At 52.8% G+C, this 515-nt stretch overlaps 1 protein-coding gene across 1 annotated transcript in view; it reads right to left on the bottom strand.

Moving 5' to 3' along the window:
* Positions 1–286, bottom strand: part of NYX (nyctalopin) — a gene marked incomplete at its 5' end in the record, with an annotated part of 666 nt that extends 380 nt beyond the window's left edge. The window contains 3 exon segments of the mRNA XM_014550013.1: position 29; positions 31–73; positions 76–286. Of these exon segments, the coding sequence (XP_014405499.1) occupies position 29; positions 31–73; positions 76–286 (255 nt within the window).
* Between the last annotated feature and the right edge of the window lie 229 nt (positions 287–515).

The raw sequence follows: 515 nt of genomic DNA, 5'->3' as shown, positions 1-515 counted from the left end.
GAGGCTGGACGGTGGCCCAGGTGAGCACTGAGGTGGTTGCCATTGAGGTGCAGAACGAGGGGGCCCAAGAGGTCTGGAAGACGCCCTCCTCCACGAAGGCGATACTGTTGCAATCCAGGTAGAGCAGCAAACCAGATAGGCGCCACGAGTTGCCACCCAGGTTGAGCCTGGGGAGGTTGTGCAGCCGCTGAAGGCATCGGGTTGTCCTTAAGGAGTAGGTGCTCCCTGGCACCACAGTTGGGGAGGGGGGAGTGTTTGCAGGGAGCCGGAGGCCACCGCGCGTGGGTCAGGTAACCCATCACTTGTGTCATTCTTTTCATTATACTAATAAGTAAGTCACTAGGTCCAGATCACACTCAAGGGTTTGAAACCAGGAGATGGGATTATTCGGGAAATTCTTACAAGTCAAACTTAATTTAAAAGTAATGTTTTATATGTAATAATACAGAATGACCATGTATAGTATCTGTTATTAGAAGACGTTCCCGCTGCGGCGCCCGTGGGCTCCGCGGAGG

The sequence above is a fragment of the Myotis brandtii genome, unplaced genomic scaffold, assembly GCF_000412655.1.
Source record: "Myotis brandtii unplaced genomic scaffold, ASM41265v1 scaffold58, whole genome shotgun sequence".
NCBI classification, from domain to species: domain Eukaryota; kingdom Metazoa; phylum Chordata; class Mammalia; order Chiroptera; family Vespertilionidae; genus Myotis; species Myotis brandtii.
The sequence above is the reverse complement of the archived record's forward strand: the minus strand, read 5'-3'. Positions and strand labels throughout refer to the sequence as shown.